The 19,234-nt window shown below is 36.9% G+C and overlaps 2 protein-coding genes and 1 long non-coding RNA gene across 3 annotated transcripts; 1 reads left to right on the forward strand and 2 right to left on the reverse strand.

The window, feature by feature from the left end:
* Positions 1 to 4,206: 4,206 nt before the first annotated feature.
* LOC110674538 lies at positions 4,207 to 4,900 on the reverse strand. Its single transcript, XR_002498964.1, has 2 exons — positions 4,573 to 4,900; positions 4,207 to 4,505 (listed from the first exon to the last, which is right to left on the reverse strand). It is a non-coding gene; the product is annotated as an uncharacterized LOC110674538 (long non-coding RNA).
* A 314-nt stretch (positions 4,901 to 5,214) lies between these two features.
* On the forward strand, positions 5,215 to 10,425 carry LOC5572774 (protein FAM50 homolog). The gene is made up of 3 exons (XM_001654122.2): positions 5,215 to 5,354; positions 5,421 to 6,309; positions 10,183 to 10,425. The coding sequence occupies exons 2-3, from the start codon at positions 5,450 to 5,452 to the stop codon at positions 10,364 to 10,366; spliced, it is 1,044 nt and encodes a 347-aa protein (XP_001654172.1). The 5' UTR covers positions 5,215 to 5,354; positions 5,421 to 5,449; the 3' UTR covers positions 10,367 to 10,425.
* Positions 10,426 to 12,341: 1,916 nt separating this feature from the next.
* Positions 12,342 to 13,827, reverse strand: LOC5572778 (26S proteasome non-ATPase regulatory subunit 6). The gene is made up of 2 exons (XM_001654123.2): positions 13,697 to 13,827; positions 12,342 to 13,633 (listed from the first exon to the last, which is right to left on the reverse strand). Exon 2 carries the CDS (start codon positions 13,602 to 13,604, stop codon positions 12,435 to 12,437), a length of 1,170 nt encoding a protein of 389 aa, XP_001654173.2. The 5' UTR covers positions 13,605 to 13,633; positions 13,697 to 13,827; the 3' UTR covers positions 12,342 to 12,434.
* Positions 13,828 to 19,234: the final 5,407 nt, after the last annotated feature.

Genomic DNA, 19,234 nt, shown 5'->3' on the forward strand with positions numbered 1-19,234 from the left:
AAATCGTTCTGGTATTTTTCAGAAATTCCATTGAGATTCTTAAAAATATCCTTCTGAAAAATTTTCTGAGAATTGTTTTGGGATTATAGAAGGATTTCCAGAAGAATTCCAAGGCGATTCACAGAAACATCACTTCTGTATGAAGGATTATCGTTAATATCTGAAATAATTCCATGAGAATTCTAAATCCAAATTACAGTGGTATTCAAAAGAATCCCAGAAGTTATTTCGCCAGAATCCCTGAAAGATTTAAAGGATATTCACAGACATCCAGAAGATTTCATGAATATTTTCCAGAATAATTCCGATGTCCAGATGAACTGCAGAAAGATTCATGGAATAATTTCAAACGGGATTTTCGGAATCATTTGAAAGTAACTTTTAGAAGATCCTCAGAAAAAGAAATCAGTCATCAAAGTAATCGAAAAAATCTCATTATTTCAAGCAATGCTCGTTGGTTCATGTCGAAGGATCAACATGTTCGGCTTAACGAATCTTATTTTAAATATTGAATGACACCACATACAATTAAACCAGTATGTAATTACAATCCTGAATCACCGCAAAAAAAAAAATATTTAGAATCACATTCCTTCTGAGAGGGATGATGTGGTGGATGCACATTCTAATTAAAATTGTCGTTCAATTATGGCGATAAATTAAAATTGTTATTGTTCCATAAATACTTGTTTATTATAATTACTTGTAAATATTGATACAGCATATAAAAAGACATTGGTCCAGAAATCACTCCAGAATTCTATGGAATTTCCCTCCTGGGATTCTTCCTTAAATCACTTATGAATCCTTCAAAACCTCTCTGGGATTGTTCTGGAAATCTAAAGATTATTTCTGATTTTTCTCTAAGTTCCTCTGGAAATCACAGAATACTTACAGATATCGCTTTTGAACTCATCTAAAAAACATCGTTAGCATTCCGGTACTATATCTGAGATTCTTTCGGATATCCTTTGTGATTCTTCTGGACATCTTATTGGAATATTTGCATAAATCTGTATGTGAGTTTGCGTTTATCTCCTTAAGGATTACTTTTGAAATCCTGGAAATCAAATTCGAATCGAAATTCTCGAAGATTCTTTCGGAAATTCAATGGAAGATTCTAACAAAAATCCTGATGCAATTCTTCTGGATATTTTTAGAGGATTTTGCCAAAAAATGTACTACGACTCTACTACAAATTCGTCTAGAATTCCTCCGAAAATAACTCTGGCCTTTTTCCGGAAATACTTCTGGGATTATTATGAGAATACCTCTGGTATTCTTCCGGAAATCACCTGAGATGCTTTCGGAATCCCTTTAGAATACTTTCGAGGATGCTTCCGAAAATCTTTCTGAAATTATTCTAGAAATGCCACTGAGATTTTTACGTCCATATTCTTGAAATTTGTCTGGGACTCTTCCAAAAATCCTGTAGGAAATCTTCCAGATATCTTTCTAGCATTATTTCGGGAAGCCTTCTGGGATACTTTCGAAAATCTTTCTGAGGATCCTTCAAATCCTTCTGTTAAGGATTCTTGCAGAAATTCTTCCCGAATTACCTCTAGACTCTAGGACTTTCCTGAATTTTTCAAGAAAACTGTTATTATTTCGACTATCTCTCTAGGATTCTTTCGGAAATTCTTCTATAATACCCCCAGATTTCTTTCTGTTATCCTGCTGGAGGACTTCAAAACATCTTTCAAAGATTCTTCCAGAAATTTTACTGGAATTTTTCAAGAAATTCGGCTGGGATTCTTCCGTAAAACCTGCCGAAATTCATCCGGAAATACGACTGGAATTCTGCTTGAATGATAAGCATTCAAGAATTCCACCGGAAGTTTTTGTGGGATTCAACCGTAAATTGTCCTGGTATTTTATTTAAATACATTGAGATTCTTAGGGAAAAATATACAGGATTCTTAAAAATATCCTTCTGAAAATTCTTCTGGAAATTGCTTTGGAATTAAAGGAGGATTTCCGGAAGAATCCCAGGTCGATTTACAGAAGAACCACAGAGAAATCACTAAAATATTATCAGGGAGATTTCTAAAGGAATTATTTTAAGGATTCTCGTAAATTCCTGAAACAATCTCAGGAGAATTTCGAATGGATTTTGAATGTTTTTTTTACAGTGATATCCAAAAGAATCCCAGAAGTTATTTCGCAAGAACCCCTGAAGATTCAATGAAAAGTCACAGACATCCAGACGATTTCATGAATATTTTCCAGAATAATTACGATGTCCAGAAGAGCTCCAGAAAGATTTACGGAATAATTCCAAATGGAATTTCCAGAACCATTTAAAAGTCACTTTCAAAAGATGCTCAGAAAAAGAAATCAGTAATCAAAGAATCTCATAGGTATTTTTTTTAAAGTCCCAGTGACTGTCCGGTAGTTTTCTTGGAGGATTTCCATTTGAAGTCAAGAGGGATTTTCAGAAAATTCTGCCAAGGATTTAAGAAAATTTTCAAGGAAAATCAATGATAAATCACGAAAAAAATCAAAAACACTTCCTTATGAATTTCCAGAAGAATCACAGTTTTTTTTTTCTCAAAAAATCTTAGAAAAAAATTCTAAAGAATCACGAAGGAATTTTCGGAACAATCCTGGATATACAAAATTATCTCAGGTAGAAACAATAAAATCAATAGCAATAAATCTGTAAGAATATAAGAAGGATTTCTGTAAGAATATATGGAGGATTTACAAACAATTACAGAGGAATTTTCGGATGATTGCCATAAATAAAGATTTTAAAAAATCCCTGTCATCTGGAAGATTCTTAGCAGGATTTTCGGAAGTATTCCACAGGGATTTCTGGGAGAATTCCATTGGGATTTACAAAAGAATTCCAGAGGAATTTCCGAAAGAATCCCAAGAATTTGCACGGAAGAAAGTGAAGTGAAATAATAGATTTATTTGATTTTGTCTCAGGCGTCTTTCCGAGAGTATTCTAGAATAATAGGTATAATCTAAGACATTTTTCGGAAAGAATCTCAAAGGGATTTTGAAGAACTTTCAAAGAGTTTCACGGAAGAAATACTGAAGAATTACGAGGAAAATATCAGAATTTAAATAATAATTTCGATTGGATTTCCAGAAAAAATCCCGAGAAATTTTGTGAGAATCCCCGAACCCAGATTTTTAAAATAGATTCCATTACACTGGAAAACAATCATTAAATCATTTTCGGCAGAATTCCAGAATTTTACGGCAGAATTCCAGAATTTTACAGCAGAATCCTGAAAGGATTTCCATAATAACCCAAGATGGGTTTCTGGGATAGTCCAATAGTAAGTCCCAAGGAGGTTATTGGAAAAATCAGAGCGATCAAAGAAATAACTACATATAATAATTTTAGAAGGGTTTCTGAAAGAATCTCAGTGAATTTTCAAGATGTCCTCTAGCAACACAACTAATATATACCAATATTTACAACTCAATACTTAATTATAAATTGCGTTAAGGTGATTATAGAACAAAGCCACACCTCAAATTTTCAAAAGCACAAGACTTGAGAACCAAACAGCTCTCACCGTTGAAAATTTATCCCATTAGTCACCACCAGCAAGCAAGCAGATTGATTGGTTTTCAACGCAAACTGTTGTCAGATTCTCCAGTCTTGTGCCCTTGTTTGGCTTCGTTTAATAATCACCTTAAGCTGAGTGTACGCCATCCAGTTTGGGGGCGGATAGACGGTATCGAAGTGGATTAAAAACAATTATAGGAGAACGTGTGGGAAATACATATGAACTGCGCAGAATACATCAGACCGATTTAGCATTGCTGCGCACTTCTAAAAGCATTTTATTTTTATTAAAATGTTTGATAATAGTAGAACGACAATGATCATCAGTTGATTTTCCGCTTCTGTTTTTTTTAATCACAATTGTTATTTCTTTCCGTGCACGCGCTCGGGAAATGAATCTGGCCATGGTGCAACAACCGCGCTACATTCGATGAATCCTATGCGACAAAAATTGTTGGCGCTATCCGTCAAATTCGCTCACCAAAGCTATTTTGGTGACTTTAACATCACAGCTATTTTGTTTGCTATTTCAAGACCAACAATTGAAAAGGCCTCAAGTCCAAAATGTAAACAAATCGGGTTTCTGCTGATTTCAGTGTATAAGAGCCTATTCTTACTGTAACATACAATAGTCATGCAAAAATATGCATGAAAGCTGAAAAAATATCATTTTTCCAAAAGGCCCCATCTCATTTCCCGATAATTAGGATATTAATCGCAAATGCGGCCTTTTCCCAAAAAGGCCCCATTTCTATATTTACTTGAAACCGAGTTGAGGCCTGTTAAACAAACATCAAAATTGCAACTAAAATTACGAAAAAATGTTTCAAATTTACTAAGCAGATACAAGTTATACTTCAGCCGCTCCGCTCCATGTATTATTTTACACAGCGATAGTCTCAACGGCGAACATAATCAAATTTTCCGTCGGGTTCCTGTGGAGTGATGTATTTTGTATCATACTACCTAATAATACCTGTGTCAGCTAGGGACGAATGACCTTCGGGTTAAAGTCCCTCTCAAACAACAACAACAACAACAACCTGTGTCAGCATGTCTGTACTTCACGACTTATTGATAACAACACGATTTCGTTACAATTGCATGAAACATAACGTTCAATTGAAATATTACTTCATTTGAACAAATATTTCCATATAATTGCTCGGCGACACTCTCGCTCAGCACATCCATTATGTTTATCGATGACGATGATTGAATAAATCACATATTCAATCGACCGCACGAATCTCCTCTTGCTGCAGAGATCCCATGTACCTTGCTTTACCACGTAACACTCTTCTACACTTCAATTATCGTATTTTATCATGAATTTTGAATGATTTTCAAAAGGCCACATCTGAAGATGTTGAAAAAACAAGCCACATCTAGAAGGCCTCAACACATTTTAGAGTAAACAAAGGCGTGAACTCACAGGCCTCATCAGCATCGGCCGGCGTCTATGGCCACAAATGAAAAGGGCTGCACAGCTTTTGGTGAAATAAAAGCCTCATTTCCTTTGACTCGTTTTTTTTAGCAGGATTTTTTGCTAAAATGATAGTAATGAATATTCATAGCTATAAATCAGTTTATCCATCGACTTTCTGGACGATAAAATAACATAAAATGCTTAAATTCATAATTTAAATTTGATTTATTGTTTGACAAAACAACATTGCATTTTTCTCATTGTTTACTTTTTGGAGATGATGCCTTTTGAATTGTTAGTCTTGGTTACTCACAGGCTAGATATTTTGAGTGTGAACCAAAATCAAAAATAGTTTGTTCTTCAAGATACTCATCCATTTTTACTAAATTTGATTGGGTAAGTCATTACTTCTTTATGATAATCATAATGTGCCTAATAGCTTGTAACTTTATACGCCTGCAGTGCAGAACATTTCCCTAGAATAACTCACGATGGCTTACTACAAAGGAGCTGCAAGCGAAGGCGGAAGGGCCATGCAATTGATGAAAAAGCGAGAAATTGCCCAGCAGGAAATCGAATTCCGCAAGAAAAAGATCGAGGAGGACTTAAAAGTAAGCAACATCGAAAGTAAGTTTGCCACTCATTACGATGCCGTAGAACAACAGCTCAAAACCTCGACCATCGGTTTGGTCACTCTGGATGAGATGAAACAAAAGCAAGAGGACATTGTCCGGGAACGCGAGAAGAAATTGGCTCAGAAGAAAGAGGAAAAGGATCGGGAGAAGCTTAAAGCACTAGAAGCCAAACAGGCGGAAAAGGATAGACAGCGGAAGCAGATCCAAGCACTTTCATTCAATCCAGAAGAGGACGAGGAATCTTTCGATGACGAAGATGAAGAGGAACCGTTGGAGATTAAACCTCATAAATGGCAAACGGAAGAATGCACAGAGCCAAGAATTAAGAAGATTAAGAAAAATCCAGACGTAGACACTTCTTTCTTACCGGACAGGGAGCGCGAAGAAATGGACAATAAGCTAAGGGAGGAACTGCGCCAAGAATGGGCCATGAAACAGGCCACGCTTAAGGATCAAGAAATTCCCATCACATTCAGTTACTGGGACGGATCCGGACACAGAAAGTGCGTTACGATGAAGAAAGGCAATTCCATTTATCAGTTTTTGCAGAAATGTCTGGAAATGCTTCGGAAAGAATTCAGCGAACTAAAGACGGTGATGGCGGACCAACTGATGTACGTGAAGGAAGATTTGATCCTTCCCCATCATTACACGTTCTACGATTTCATCGTTACGAAGGCCCGCGGAAAAAGTGGTCCGCTGTTCAGTTTTGATGTGTGAGTAATTTACAGTTTTCTTCTATCAGGGTGACCACCGAACCAGGGAAAAAGACGGGAATTCAAACTCATCGGGGAAAACCTGGGTAAATCGTATCAGACATACCTATATACGGTGTATAAGTAGCTTGTATGAGCACATTCAAAGTTAGAAAAGGTCCCACAAATTTTGAGATAATGGTATAAATTATAACTTCAATACGGCTCTACGTAGGCCTATTCCCACTTTTAATCGACTTAAGTTGTTTATTAACCGTTTATGATTACTTTTGATGTTAATCCAATGGGAGCGAGTCGATAATAGGGCGATGTGGCGTACCCAGAAAACCCAGAGGGAGGTTCTACGAAGTCTGTTCACTCATACATAATCAATGTAATCATCAGAAGTTCGTTTAATGGGCTAAATATAAAAAAAAACATTGATCAATTTGAACGAAAATGAACCTTATATCTCTCATTTTATGTTGTGCTTACCTATTAATTCACTGGCGAAATATTTAAATATTTGACAAAACGTGCACTGATAGCCCAAATGATACCTACATAATTCCAAATATAATTGCCCACAACATGTCAGCTCCAAAGAACAGCAAACTTACCGAATAACTTTGGCGAAGACGTCAAGTTTTAAAATAATCAGGAACTGTACTAGAAAAATTTAAATCAGGACATATAGTGTAGCCTGATGGAAGTATTTGAAATCTAGCAGCATCTATTTTACCCTAATTTACCCTCTTTTATTTTTTTTTTCATCTTGCAGCAGCATATTTTACCCGTCACACGTTGGCCCGTGATATACAGGACAACTTCATCAAAGACATCATCTTTCTAATCTATTTTTATTTTCCTAATCAGGATGCTGGAATATTTGCTTTCGAAAAAAATGCATAAACCGTGTTGTGGAAGAATTTCTAATCAAACGACACATCACATGTTTAGTGCTTGATCTACTAAACAGCTTTGCTGAAAACACCATCTTGCTATGATATCGCTATTCTGAGATTGTCGCGATCAGAATGCAGCATGCTCACTAGCGCCATCTGGTGAAAGAATTCCGTATTAAATAGATCATCACATATTAGTCCTTGAACTACTAAACAACTTTGCCGAAAACACCATCTTTCTAAAAAATCGGGATCCTGAGATATTCGGGATTGTAAGAGAACAACTCAACTCACTAGCGCCATCTGATGGAAGAATTTCAAGTTAGGTGGCCTATAATATGTTAGTCCTTGATCTACTAAACAACTTTGTTGAAGACGTCATCTTTCTAGGTAATCAGAATCCTGAGATATCTGTGTTTGAAAAATTACAGGCTCGCTAGCGCCAACTGGTGGCGAAATTCCGAAACAAGCGGTCTATCACATGTTAGTCCTTGACCTACTGAACAACTTTGCCGAAGACACCATTTTGCTAAAACATCTAGATCCTGAGATATTTGTGTTCGAGATGTTGCATTGCGAAATGTCCACTCCATCGGTTCCTCCGGGGAACAATCCGATGGCCACTGGAAGGTGAGGATGCTTTCAAAGTTTCATTTGTCCACTGACCAATTGGTACCGTTGAACCCAAGGAATTTTCCTAATGGCATCAATATTCTATCTTGCCTAGTTTTAGATTTATAAGCCTGATTCGCAGCTGACAAGTAATTTCTCGGCCTATCTTGATGCATGGAAAATTTCTGCAAGGTATCGATCAAGAATGCGCTTTTTTCTGATCGCAGTACGCAGTTGAAAAGAAATGTCAGTTCAAATGGGAGTCGCTGTAGAAAATTTTTGCAAGGAATCGGCGAGAAATTTCTTTAGCTATTCCTTTTCAGTAGCAAATCAGGCTTATAGCCATAATCAAAATGCTCTGCGACGGGCCCGGTAAAAAAAGTTACACGAGCGGTCGCACTGGTGTACTGAGTACACGCGTAATGACGATGTTTTCGGATACTTTTCGTTGATTTAAAAAAAATATCTTCTGTACAAGCAAAAAGAAGAGTAGTTCTTGGAATAGGACCAACACCCGGATCAATTTGAAGAGATTTTCAACGTGTTTTTCGGCTGACTGTCGGTGGGTTAAGAACGATGTGAACAGCCATTACCCTATCGCGCACAATTAGCACTTATATAAGGGACCGTCCATAAATGACGTAGCATTTTTTCACTGATTTTTTACACCCCCCTCCCCCCTCGTAGCATTTCGTCACAAATGCTGATACCCCCCCCCCCCCCCTTGGAAAATACGTAGCATATCAAGCAACCCCCCCCCCCCCCCCTCTTCAATTTTTTATTTGTTTTCCTTAACAATTGGGTTGAAACAAAAAATTGGAATTCAGAAGTTCAATACAGATTTTGATATATAATTTGCTGACTGAACCGTACGCAAATCAAACGAATAAATGTTTGATTTGCAGTAGCGCTCAATAGTAATTTGGAAAACAATTTAAATTAACTTTTTCCTGTTTAAGTTGTTGGCTAAATTGTATTACTTTTGCTGTTGTTACCATGGAAAAATAGTTTACAGCTGGAAATATAGAAAAAAGGAAAAATCTTTGATTGGATTGATGAAGCGAACAGTAACGAGTTAGGGTACAATAGATTTTATAATATGTTGATAAGGCATTTAGTTATGTTAGAGGATTGTTTTTTAATTATTGGTTGTTAGGAAACAGATTTCAATGAAAATTTATTCGTCATTATTATCCAAATTCAAATCCATTTAGCAATCAGGTGCCAGATGTATAAAAGATTACACATGTAATATTTGGAATGTTCAGAAAATCTTATCGATTATTATTCAAGTTATTCAACTTCTTTAATATTTCAGCTTAATTTCATTATCGTTCCCCATACTGAAGTAATCTTACACAACCTATAACGAAACATTTAAATACTAAAAATAATCTTTCTTCAAATTACCGAGTTATTGAGAAAATTGAACGATAGAACAATTCCGATAACACTCAATCTGTTGTCCAGGCTTTTCATCAAGTTTTATGCAGGCTATTCCATCAAGAGCATTGATATATACAAAAAAATCGATGAGTTGATTGGGTGGAGATCTTCTGCAACATTGAGAGCATAATTCACGGAATGAATATCTTGTTTTAATGTAATATTTGCCATAGCGACCATATGTTTTTTAAAGAAATAAGCTCTAACAGAAAATATATATAAAACTGAAACAATGTTTTCCATGTCGTTAAAGCCTTGATTTTTAATTAATTTATTTATCTTTCAATTTATATATTTATAAATAATTGATTAATACATGAATATATTGTACACATAATTATTTAAAGCATTGAAAAAATCTGTTTGATTGCACTACAGAAAATTAAAAATTTCTAAGATTTTTTTCAATCTTGTCACATAAATGTTTTGAAGCTGAATCATCATTTTAGAACCCAACTTTATAAGTCAAACAAAGAAAAAAGAATTTGATAAAAAAAATAATTGCACGTCATTTTTTCAGCGCCTCTTATTTTACCGACGTGATTCAAAATGCTACGTCCACTAGCTAGGAGTCCTCCCTTCCCCTCGTCACACATCGTCACAAATTTGTGAAGACCCCCCTCCCCCCTAGAAAGCTACGTCATTTATGGACGACCCCTAACACAACTGAAATCATGTGTTTCTAGTGTTTTATTCTGAGTATTGTTGGAAGTAATGCAAAAAATGGAACATTCCATAATATTTTCAGCATTTTTATCATTTTTCTCCTAATGGTTGTCAAACTACCCCACTAGATCCCGGAAAACGTCTCGCATTGATCAATCATTGATGTTTCAAGTAATATTAAGAGAAAATTATGATTCTTGTGTAAAATGTTTATATTATTCTAACACTAATGATGCTGTTACTCTGGTCTTTTTTTAATTTGCAGCAAAGATGACATTCGTATGATCAGCGATGCCAGTGTCGAGAAAGAAGAAACCCATGCCGGAAAGGTGTTGTTGCGTTCATGGTACGAAAGAAATAAGCACATTTTCCCTGCATCTCGCTGGGAACCATACGATCCCACAAAAGTCTATGATAAATATACTATTAAGGACAAGTGCAAGAAGTAAATTAGCATGTAAAGTTGAAATCTAATAAAATATAACCGAATATTTATACTAATTTATTACACATCGATATCCTGGTGGTTTTTATACAAATCATTCTTGGCATCAATTTAATACTGCCGAGTTTTCAGTCTGCGAGCGACATATGGACAGCTTGGATGGCAAATAATATCAAATCAATCTTAGTTGTTGCAAACCAGCAATTGCTATTCAATCATCAATTGCAGCAAAAAATGTACAGGCCATTCTGACAATTTCTCATGTGTCTAAACTCATTCCAGAACTGAAAAATGTGATATACTTACGGTGCAATGCAAGAAGTAATTTTCAAAGGGTTGGAAAATACGTAGGAGATGCTTTAACTTCTAAACTTTCTGTTTCTCATTTCTCAAAAGCTAAGCTTGCAAAACATAATTTGTTTTTTTTTTTCAATTTATTGCAAAAAATATCTCTCTCACCTTGAACAGAAACTACATCAGATATGCCTCCAAGATTTCTTTAGTTTATTGATTGATTACTCCAAGAATGTTGCTCCCGATATCTTCAAGAATTCAACCTGCAATTATAATCGCCTCAGAGATTCCACCTCCAAAGATTCTTTCAGATTTGTTTTTGCATGAAAGTCCTAAGAGCTCCAGGCATTCATGTCATGATGCTTCGATTTTTCAAGGACTTCCATAAAGAGCCTCTCCAAGACATCACCCAGTTATTTCATCATTTACCCCCAGGGCTTTCTCAGGATGCCTGTTCTTGATGAAATTTGTCTATGCCAAATGTCCTTTCTACCAAACGGCGTTATGCCAAATGCCCCAGACCCGTCAGAAACACATGTTTACTAAATTTTTAAATGTTCTTCGTTGATTTAAGTCCAGTGTTGAAAAGTAAAGCCCCTGACGCGTTTATGTCGACTAAGTGAACGCCAAACACATTGCATAGTGTCAAATGTATCTAAACCGAAACTTTTTAAAGCAATTATTCGAAGGACATCGAACGGAAACCAGTTTGAAACCTTGAATGAACTGGAAACAATGAAGATGTTGCTTGGGGAACTAAAACACGTTGCATAATGTCAAATGTATTTAAATCAAAACTTTTTAAAGCAATTCTTTGAAGAACATCGAACAGAAACCAGTTTAAAACCTTGAATGCACTGGAAACAATGAAGATGTTGCTTGGGGAACTACTAGAGAAACGTTCGGAAAATCTGCAGAAGTTATTCATGGATGAAATAGTGGGAAGTTTTGAATGAAATGAATCGATAATTCTTGAAGGAGATCATAATAGATTTCCTTCGAATATTTATTGGAAGATTTTTTGAAGCAATTCCTGGGAAAAACCACGGAAAAATTGAAGTAATCCATATGGAAAATTCTGAAAGAATATGAGCATGAGCATGATTGACCGCCCGCAGTTGCTAGGTACTCCGTTATTGCAAGAACAGCTGTACTTACACAGGGAACCAACAGACACTACTCGGGATCAGTAGCATCCTCAATGTGTAAGTACTGGTGCTCTCATTATTATAATAAACAATACCGGCGCCGGCTGCGTCCGAATGCATGTCAATTTGGGAATGAGAGGGAAATGTTGACGTGTTACTTGCTTTACAGAAGCCGAGGAGTCCTCTGCACTTCCACAAGAGAACACTGGGAGTTTGGATATGGGAAAGGATTCGTTTTGGTAAACGATAAATATATAATTCGAAATGAATACGTGAGCATATACATGAATGACCGACACTGATAGTGCGTTTACTACGCAAACCGGACACGATACTGATGCTCGCTCGAAAGGATCATACAATAGGTTCAACGTATCAAACACTCGGAAAATTCTGAAAGAATATTAATCGAAAAACAGGCGTATGGATTTTTGTATTGTTTCTCTAAAAAAAATCTCACAGACATCATAGACATGCGTTAATATAGTGACCAAGTCTATAAGAAGAAACCTGCTAGCAGCACTACAAATGAAAGCCTTTTCTGACAAATACATGATATTTATTTCAAATGTTGTTGAATGTGAAGCATACGCAAATCAATCTGTTACTAAGTATGTATGGTAGCCAACTCTAAATGTTGATGACTCTGCTTAGTTTCTGCACACGATTCAGCAGGATGTCTCCCTGTTTGATGGTGGCTTGATACTGCCAGTTCTTGCTATCCGGACGGTTGGTTTCCACGATTCCTCCCACGCGATCCACCTTGCAATGGAGACGACCAGCGGCAATGAATCTGGACAGTTCGGAATCGATGTAATCCACAGAGACTCCGAAAGCGTCCGCCATGTACTGCAGGGTGAGGGAGCGGTACGACTCCAGCAACTGAGTATAGGCCTGAATTCTCATCTCTCGAACGTAGAAACGGTAATGAGGATGGAACAGAACATCTTGCCGGAGGAAAGATTCAACTTGTGCGAGATTTTTGAAGAAATCCGAATAATGACAATTGTATAGGGAAAATAGATAATCTTTAACATCCGGTAGTTGATGCAAAACTTCCTGAATTTCTGAGCCTTTGACCACTTTGTCGCGAAGCTCGTTCCGAGGAAGGCTTATCATGCTCACATAAACGGTGTAGCGAACAAAAGACGCGTAATCCATCAATTCGTAGCTTGTGAAGGTGCTTACAGTATCCAGAAAGAAGTTTGCGGCAGCCTTGAAATCGCGAATCGCCACACAATAGGCTCCTTGATATACCTTAAGCCGATTGCGCCGGTCCCAATCTCCGCCTTCCTCAATTAGGGTCTTGGCCTTTTCGATGTTCCGGGTAATCAAATCGTGGTCCAAATAGAACAACCCAATCCGAATGTTGTGGAACACAATATCGAGCCGATGTCCCAACGAAACAGTCTTATCGTACGTCTTCCGGAAAGCGGAAATCGCTCCCTCCTTATCACCAATGCGGCACAAAAACTCCGACTTCTTCAAATTGGCCTCTCTTACTTCCATTTCGCCAAGATTTTTCTCCGCATCGTCAATCACGTCATCCAATTCCTGTAGCTTTTTCTGATTGACCTCCTTCATATCGGCCAGCAGTTTCTGATCGACCATCCAGTTCAAATCCTTGCACACAATCTCGTACCAGGATGCCATATTGTCCGCCTTGATAGCCGTCATCAGCTTCTCCGATAGGGCTTTATCCTGGTTATGTTCCGGAAGACTCAGCAAAAATTTGATTTGTGCCAGTTCCAATTTTGGGTTCTTCTCCAAGCCCTGCTCCTCAAGGTTTTCGATCGGCATTTTCACACTGTGGTAAGCAACTTATTTATCTAGAAAAATTTGATGAAATATGTCAATTTTGCACACAATAGAAATAAGAATTGGTATTTTACCGAAAATTGATAACTGCAATTTCAGCTTGTGCCTCTGCCGTGTTTGCAAAACTTTTCAGCGAAATAAGCACTGTCATCGGTGTGACAGCATTTCTCGTTTTCTCATGTTGGTAACAAATGGGCCCAGAGCAAAAACGATTCGATTCTCTCTCGGTTCTGAACGGAATCCATCCATGAATAGGGTCCTAAATTATCTGATGAAAATTTGTGCGGTAAAAACTACCATTTAATTTACATAAGGATTCATTCACAAATTTCATAATGGCCGGTACGCTGATCATAAGTACTGTGCAAAAGGATAGGACAAGAAACGGTCAAGGAATGATTCCGCTACCGAAATTACTTGAGCTGTACGCAGCTGAGAAGTAGAGCTGATTTCATAACGTCGGTAACGCCTGCCGTACAAATCAAAGGGAGCTGTCACTTTTCCGAACGGAAAAATGTGCCGCTCAATTATTCCGCAAGTAAAAGTGACATTTCGCTCATATTGAATCAGTTGTCAAAATTACTTTGGTAAAAAGGAGAAATTTTACTTGAGTGATTTACGTTTCAGGTCCGTACTTGGCTTAACGCCAAAAATGGGCATTTTTGATACCCACTCATCCCCTTGTAACGCTTTTTGTGGGAATGTTTTATAAATTTTGTATGAGCTGTAACATTTTAAGGACACCAACCAACCGCTGTTCCGCTCAAAACAAGTAAAAAATTCTGCGGAAGAAGTGATCAAGAAATTTTCTAGAGTGAGCTCCATTTGAATTGACATTTCTTTTCAACTGCGTACTGCGATCAAAGAAAAATGCTTTTCTTAAGCATTTCTTGAAAGAAATTTTCCACGCATCGAGAGAGGCGTTCACTTTACTGATGCATACTTCCCATTAAGCGTTATGAAATTTTTGAACAGGCTCATAATTGTCGCACCGCTGAGTAGATTCGCCAAATTGCATAGGGTTCATTAATTTATTTCATAACGCTGAAATTGCTCATTTCGGGCATCCACCCACCCCCTTGTAACGCTTTTTGTATGAATGTTATTCAATTTTTGTATGGGCCGTAACATCGCTAGGACACCCACTCACCCCCTCTAGCGTTATGAAATTTGTGAATGGGCCCATAGAAGCTTTCGTTCGTATGTACAGCGCCTTTACTCAGCATAAAACCGTATAAAGATAGCTAAGAGAATGTTTATATTTGCACTAAATGTTAGTTTGGAAGTCAAGGAACATGCAAAATAGGGTCCTAAAATGTTTAATGAAATCTTGTTTTCATTTCATAACACCAAAGAGCATGTTACTGCAACTACTTTAGCATTTTTTCCCGCTCAAATAACGGATATATCATATTAAAACTTTAATTTAAAAATTGGATACATAAATGAACCTTGACACTTGAGATCATGTTTGACGTTCGCTTAGTCGACAAAAATACCACAGGGGTTTTAGTTTTAACACTGGGGTTGTTCCTATCTGACATTTCGGAAGGGACACGGAAATCAAAATACACCCAACATTTGAGTTTAAACCGAGGGGTGTGACAAAATCTATAAAAACTTTAATTTTTTTTTGTACTTCAACAAATGAAAAGCATTAAAAAATTGAGTAAACATGTGTTTTTGGCCTAAACTTAAGCGTTTGGTACTAAAATTAGGACAGGGCTTTAGGACCCTATTGTAGAGAAAAACTTCCTCTGCGAGATAAAAATGCCCATACGCTCATCTTCTTCTTCTTCTTGGCATTAACGTCCCCACTGGGACAGAGTCGGCTACTCAGCGTAGTGTTCTTATGACCACTTCCACAATTCTCGATTACTTTTTCAAAAAGACGTAAGTAACTTCCATACGGTTTTGAGAAAATTAATTCAGAAGAATCTCAACCTGTCTTCTAAAACTGCTTTAAAATGAATCACCTGTTTAACATGTTTTCGACGTGTACTTTGCTTAAATTTTGCATACAATGAGCTCGCGTTCAAAAACTATGGGCCCATTCACAAATTTCATAACGCTGAAAGGGGTGGGTGGGTGTCCTTGAGATGTTACAGCTCATACAAAATTTTAAAAATATCCATACAAAACGTGGGGTGGGTGGGTATCAAAAATGACCATTTTAGCGTTATGAAATATATGAATGAACCCTATGGAGTTCCTATTATTTCACACAAGAATTTTATGACAAAATGATAAGCCGTTTTATTCAGTTACTTGCGACGTTTTTCCACCAGTGTAAAATCGACTCAAGTTGTGTTTTGTTTTGATTTGTGGTTAAGTCACTTTGTCTCTCCATACAGCGGGGCGGCGAAAGTAGTGGTTAGGGTTTATTCATCAAATTCACAACGCCAAAAATGGTAATTTTCGACATCCACCCACCCCCTCGTAACGCATTTTGTATGAATATTTTTCAAATTTTGTATGAGCTGTAACATTTTCAGGATACCCACCCACCCCCTTTAGCGTTATGAAATTTGTGAATATGCCCTTAGGTTGCAAAAGTGGAAAATCTTACTTTCGTCGTTTTGTGAATTCGGAAATTAAACGTACTAAGAGTGGAAAATCGAGTTGGTTCAGAGCGAAACGTGTAGAATTTCGTCTGCGAAACACGTAGGATCGATGAAGTAAGTTTGTATACTTTTTGACTTGAGTCTATATGAACAAGTTTTCGAGAATTATTAACTGAGAGCTTTCTTTGCCAAAGTTGCCATTTTCGCTTTCGTATATCGTGTGGCAGGTACGATGATACTCTATGCCCAGGGAAGTCAAGGAAATAGGGTTCATTCACAAATTTCATAACGCTGAAGGGGGTGGGTGGGTGTCCTCATGATGTTACGGCTCATACAAATTTTTTAGAACATCCATACAAAAAGTGTTACGAGGGGGTGGGTGGGTGTCAAAAATGACCATTTTTAGCGTTATGAAATATGTGAATAAACCCATAGGGTCCTAAAGCCCTGTCCCAATTTAAGTACCAAACGCTTAAGTTTTGGCCAAAAACCCATGTTTACTCAATTTTTTAATGCTTTTCATTTGTTTAAGTACAAAAAAACAATTTTTAAAGTTTTTATAGATTTTGTCACACCCCTTGGTTTAAACTCAAATTTTGGGTGTATTTTGTTTTCCATGTCCCTTCCAAAATGTCAGATAGGAACAACCCCAGTGTTAAAACTAAAACCCCTGTGGTATTTTTGTCGACTAAGCGAACGTCAAACATGATCTCAAGTGTCAAGGTTCATTTATGTATCCAATTTTTAAATTAAAGTTTTAATATGATATATCCGTTATATGAGCGGGAAAAATGCTAAATTAGTTGCAGTAACATGCTCTTTGGTGTTATGAAATGAAAACAAGATTTCATTAAACATTTTGGGACCCTATTTCCATTACGAAAAGATCCTGGAACAACTGGGATTCGAACCCAGACACCTTCAGCATAGCTTTGCTTTGTAGTCGCGGACTCTAACCACTCGGCTAAGGAAGGCCCCTTAATTAGCGGCAGCCGTTCGCGTTTTTAAAAAGCTGGATTCTTCTTCTTCTTTGGTATGACGTCCTCACTGGGACAGAGCCTGCTTCTCAGTTAAGTGTTCTTCTGTGCACTTCCATAGTTATTACCTGAAAGCTTCCTTTGCCAAAGTTGCCATTTTTCGCATTCGTATATCGTGTGGCAGGTACGATGATACTCTATGCCCAGGGAAGTCAAGGAAATTTCCATTACGAAAAGATCCTGGATCGACCGAGAATCGAACACAGACACCTACAGCATGGCTTTGCTTTGTAGCCGCCCCATTAAACATTTGACAGTTCAATAGCCGACTAAATTGGTTGAAAAAACGGTAGATTGTTGCACCGACGCTTATGGAAGATTAACACATGGATCAACCGAATATCACCCGATTTAATAGGGTGGGCCGACGCAATCCTACTAAATAGGTGGATAAATCGGTATTTTAAGTAAAATCCAAGCAAGTTGACCTACTAAACATCAGATTTCCTTGTATGAATGTTATTCAATTTTTGTATGGGCCGTAACATCGCTAGGACACCCACTCACCCCCTCTAGCGTTATGAAATTTGTGAATGGGCCCATACCCAACTAACAATTCAGTGCCACAAATAAGTATGCATGTTTAATTATTGTTTAATAATGGTAATGACAGTTGAATAAAAATGTTGCCCTATAGCAAGCTGAGAAGATGCTTTTCAAATACAAACTTAGGTCATTGTTCAGCGTTATGCATTGAAAGGAACAAAAGTTGAATCACCACTTATTAAACGTTTCCAAAGATTCTCATTCGACTAGTCAAGATTTTTTTACTAATGAGCTGAACAAGACATGTTTTCCCCAATTAAAAAGCCAGTATTCCACCAAACAAATGTATACGTATAAAGGGATATTCAGAAGACGAACTAACGTTTTATTTGCTTCGCACTTCAGCTATTTCCTCATGTTGAACATAAACATGATTAAGAGCTGAATAAGTATTTTATGAAACCCTAATTCAGCTTCAGTATATTATAAGAACAGTTGATCCAATTGAGGCCAAAATAACGACTAACAAACACATTGTTCAGCAATAAATAAGCCTTGCAAAAGAGATCACACTATAGCTAAATTTCATAAAATGGACAAAATATCCAAACTTCTTGTTGAGTTCCGTATGCATTCCAAAGCTCATAACTTATGCTTTCTCAAAACTTTTTAAATAGCTGTTCAGAAAATAAACATAGTCAGCCTTCAGAAATATCGGATTATTTTGGAAAAAAAATCAGCCAAGTATTCGAAGTAGGAGCGAAAAACTTACAAACAAAGCGTGTTATTGACTTGATTGGCATAAGAGATATAAGATCTGAATACAATATCAAAATATTGTTCCTGGAACTTCTGGACCTATGAAAAATTTGATGTTCGCAGATCTAATAAATAGCTCGCATTGGTCATATCTTATATCCAGCTTTTTACGATAGCTATAAAACGACAGGGGGTTAATCGAGTTTGACATTTGCTGCCTTCTGATTTTATAGTTTGATCAAAGTAGACTGTAAATTCAGACTGTTGATTCAACTGTCAATAATTTTCACTCGTGTTTCCACAGCATTTGTTTTGCAGCAGTTTTCTTCGAACTTAAAATCATAAAAATTCACCTTATATTTATTAATTACTTTTATTATACAATTTTAGGCATCATAGAACATCCCGAAGCTCGTGGAAAGAATCAATATGGCAGAGGCAAAAGCACAATATTTTACCAAAAGAAAACCCCACTAAACAACAGTATTTGCTTCAACGGACAGCTGTCTCGATAAATTTTGAAAAGTCGCATACAAACCAGAATATTGGCTCAGGTGGAACCATTGCATTATTAAGAAGATTAGGTTATTGAATTGTAAAAAAATCTATAGAAAAATCACTAAATACACAATTGTGTGGTCAAAGCTGGTCCAGTTCAATTCACACCTATAATGTAAGCAGCGACACATATTGGTTATCCTCATACGACGTGTCTTTTACCATGTCAAATTAGGGGGTTTTCGGGCATGGGCTTTTCCTTTAGTTG

The sequence above is a fragment of the Aedes aegypti genome, chromosome 1 (genome assembly GCF_002204515.2).
Source record: "Aedes aegypti strain LVP_AGWG chromosome 1, AaegL5.0 Primary Assembly, whole genome shotgun sequence".
NCBI classification, from domain to species: Eukaryota; Metazoa; Arthropoda; class Insecta; order Diptera; family Culicidae; genus Aedes; species Aedes aegypti.

Bases quoted from the DNA above. Each gene is read 5' to 3' on its own strand.
- LOC5572774 (XM_001654122.2), top strand. From the start codon at position 5,450: ATGGCTTACTACAAAGGAGCTGCAAGCGAAGGCGGAAGGGCCATGCAA. The intron at 6,310-10,182 runs GTGAGTAATTTA...TTTAATTTGCAG, and splicing joins CCGCTGTTCAGTTTTGATGT to CAAAGATGACATTCGTATGA.
- LOC5572778 (XM_001654123.2), bottom strand. From the start codon at position 13,604: ATGCCGATCGAAAACCTTGAGGAGCAGGGCTTGGAGAAGAACCCAAAA.